Source organism: Mus caroli, chromosome 3, assembly GCF_900094665.2.
Source record: "Mus caroli chromosome 3, CAROLI_EIJ_v1.1, whole genome shotgun sequence".
Lineage (NCBI taxonomy): Eukaryota > Metazoa > Chordata > Mammalia > Rodentia > Muridae > Mus > Mus caroli.
This window is the reverse complement of record NC_034572.1, coordinates 83,470,157-83,472,621: the sequence shown is the minus strand read 5'-3', so window position 1 is coordinate 83,472,621 and position 2,465 is coordinate 83,470,157. Positions and strand designations below refer to the sequence as shown.

General features: G+C 40.2%; 1 protein-coding gene across 1 annotated transcript in view; it reads right to left on the bottom strand.

Moving 5' to 3' along the window:
- Positions 1-2,035: 2,035 nt before the first annotated feature.
- The window catches only part of S100a8 (S100 calcium binding protein A8), a 2,291-nt gene continuing 1,861 nt past the window's right edge, over positions 2,036-2,465 (bottom strand). Inside the window, exon 3 of the mRNA XM_021159150.1 lies at positions 2,036-2,227. Coding sequence (XP_021014809.1) covers positions 2,099-2,227 — 129 coding nt within the window. The 3' untranslated portion in view covers positions 2,036-2,098. The remainder of the gene's footprint in view (positions 2,228-2,465) is intronic.

Genomic DNA, 2,465 nt, shown 5'->3' with positions numbered 1-2,465 from the left:
CAAAATAAGCTTTTTCCTCTCCAAGTTGCTTTTGTTCATGGTATCTTAATACAGTGATAGAAACCCTAACTAAACTTCTTCCTTTAGAGTTATTTGATCATGGAAGTCTAAGCAAGTTCCAAAACAATGTACAGTGTTGCTGTTGCCCTTGACTGTCTCCCAGAATTTGAAGGTAAATCCCCATTGCTGAAGACAGCACACACTTCAAACATAAGAGTTGGAGTAATCAGTCTGAGTCTGACATATAAGCCTCCTCTCTGAAATGAGCTTTCATGGTACAGGAAGGGACTATGATAGCAGACAAAGGAGGAAAGCAACCAATAGTCCTAACCATATGTTAGGCCTGTGAACCGCAGCAATGACCAGTCTGGTAAGATATCCCCAAAGATGCAATAGTGGCACTTCTTATCTTGTCAGTGACCAACAATCATCTATTGGTCCACTCAACTGGAGGTAATACATCGTTTATTGTAATCCTAGCCATCTACTTGTAGATGATAAGATCATAGACCCTACAAGAGATCTCACAACTGCCATTTTCCTAAAGCCAAAATGATTTCTAAGTATATTCTAGATGCTTATCCTTCTACCCACAGATAAGTGTGGCTCTTATCTCTGCTCATTCAAGAAGCTTGTGTTTGCAGCAGACAGAGAACATTACAGAAGTCACAACTAGTCAAATGTATACAGAAAATAAATGGTGTTAGGGTACCCAGCACCAAATGATACATCTGTAACACAACCCCTACACATAAGGCTCATGAAACATCACAGGAAAAGGTTCAGAAATACCGTTAAGAGCCAGAGGATTAAAATGTCTACTGTGGAATTGTGTCTTCTATATATGACAGGGAAACTGCTCCCATAAAATATCAACAATATTTAGGCTGCCTAAACAAAACCTGAACAATTCTGATACCAATTGACATGACAACATAAATGGAAGAATAGGTTCCCACCCCTAGATGAAGATCTATAGGCAATTAATAACTGCTAAGAGGGATTACAATAAATCTTCAAAGATGAGTCCACTGAGTGGTTATCTAATACCAAGTGGACACCCCTAAAAACATATGAGCAAATTGAATTCATCAGGTTGTATTTATATGTTTATTCTTATATCTATCTGTAACAATTATAATTAAAGAAAAAGAGACCATGTATTTGAAAGGCAGTTGAGAGGAAATGACGTGGAGGAGATTGAAAGGGGAAGAAGGAAGACAGGAATGATATAAATACAGGACACATATGAAATTTAAATGTTTTATTTTAAAAATAATAAATTTTTTAAATTAAAAAAGGAAATTCAGTTTAATGGCTAAGCTCTGGTGAAAGGTCTCCGAGTTCCTCATTTTACCAGTCCCTAGGAAAAATTCACAGATGTAATGATGGGAAAGGTCAACAGCTCACAGATGACCATAGCTGTCCTTTGAGCTTTATGAGTGCACTGACCTCTCTACTCATTCCTGTATCATTTAACTGAGTTGGAAGTTTGGAGTAAAAATGGAAAGATCACTACGATATGGGACCAGATGTCCCTAGGAACCAGATGTACTCCTCTAGTGCCTAATGTAGGACTAAAAACCATCCACCTACCCCATGACAGAAAATCACTCCTCTCTCACCCTCCCTCCTTCTTTCCTCCCTCCTCCTTCCTCATATACACACCCTTCATACCTATCCTACTAATTTTCAAAAAGTCACATCTAAGACATTTAACTAGAAACTAAGTTATGTGCACAGCATCAATTTGCCTAGAATCCTCCTGTTTCCAAATTTCCCATTTGGGATAAACCAGTAAAACTACCAAGTCTAAGTTACAAACTTTGGGAAATCCCTAAATCCTAGAACCACTGGCTCAAAGTTCCCAGGCCGGAAGAGACTGAGAACAATGTGCGGGTTGGTGACCAGAGGAGCGGTCATGGGAAAGGACTGGACCATAGAGAACAGTAAGTTAGGACCAAAACAGGACAGTTCTCTCCAGTTTTCCATCCCTTCCTTCACCCCCAGGAAAGACAAGAGACTCAAACAGACCTGAGATATGATGACTTTATTCTGTAGACATATCCAGGGACCCAGCCCTAGGCCAGAAGCTTTGCTACTCCTTGTGGCTGTCTTTGTGAGATGCCACGCCCACTTTTATCACCATCAGAAGGAACTCCTCGAAGTTAATTGCATTGTCACTATTGATGTCCAACTCTCTGAACAAGTTTTCGATATTCGCATTCTGTCAAGAAGAATTGGGGGGGGTGAGTTCAGACTGTATCAGAGAAAAGTAAGCGAGGACTATCTGTGGATAAGTATTGGCTAACTGCAAAAAGCAACTTGGAGAGCCAGCCATCCCAGCACCATTAGAAAACCCTGAGAGAAATGCAAATCAAAACAACCCTGAGATTCCACCTCACACCAGTCAGAATGGCTAAGATCAAAAATTCAGGTGACAGCAGATGCTGGCGAGAATGTGG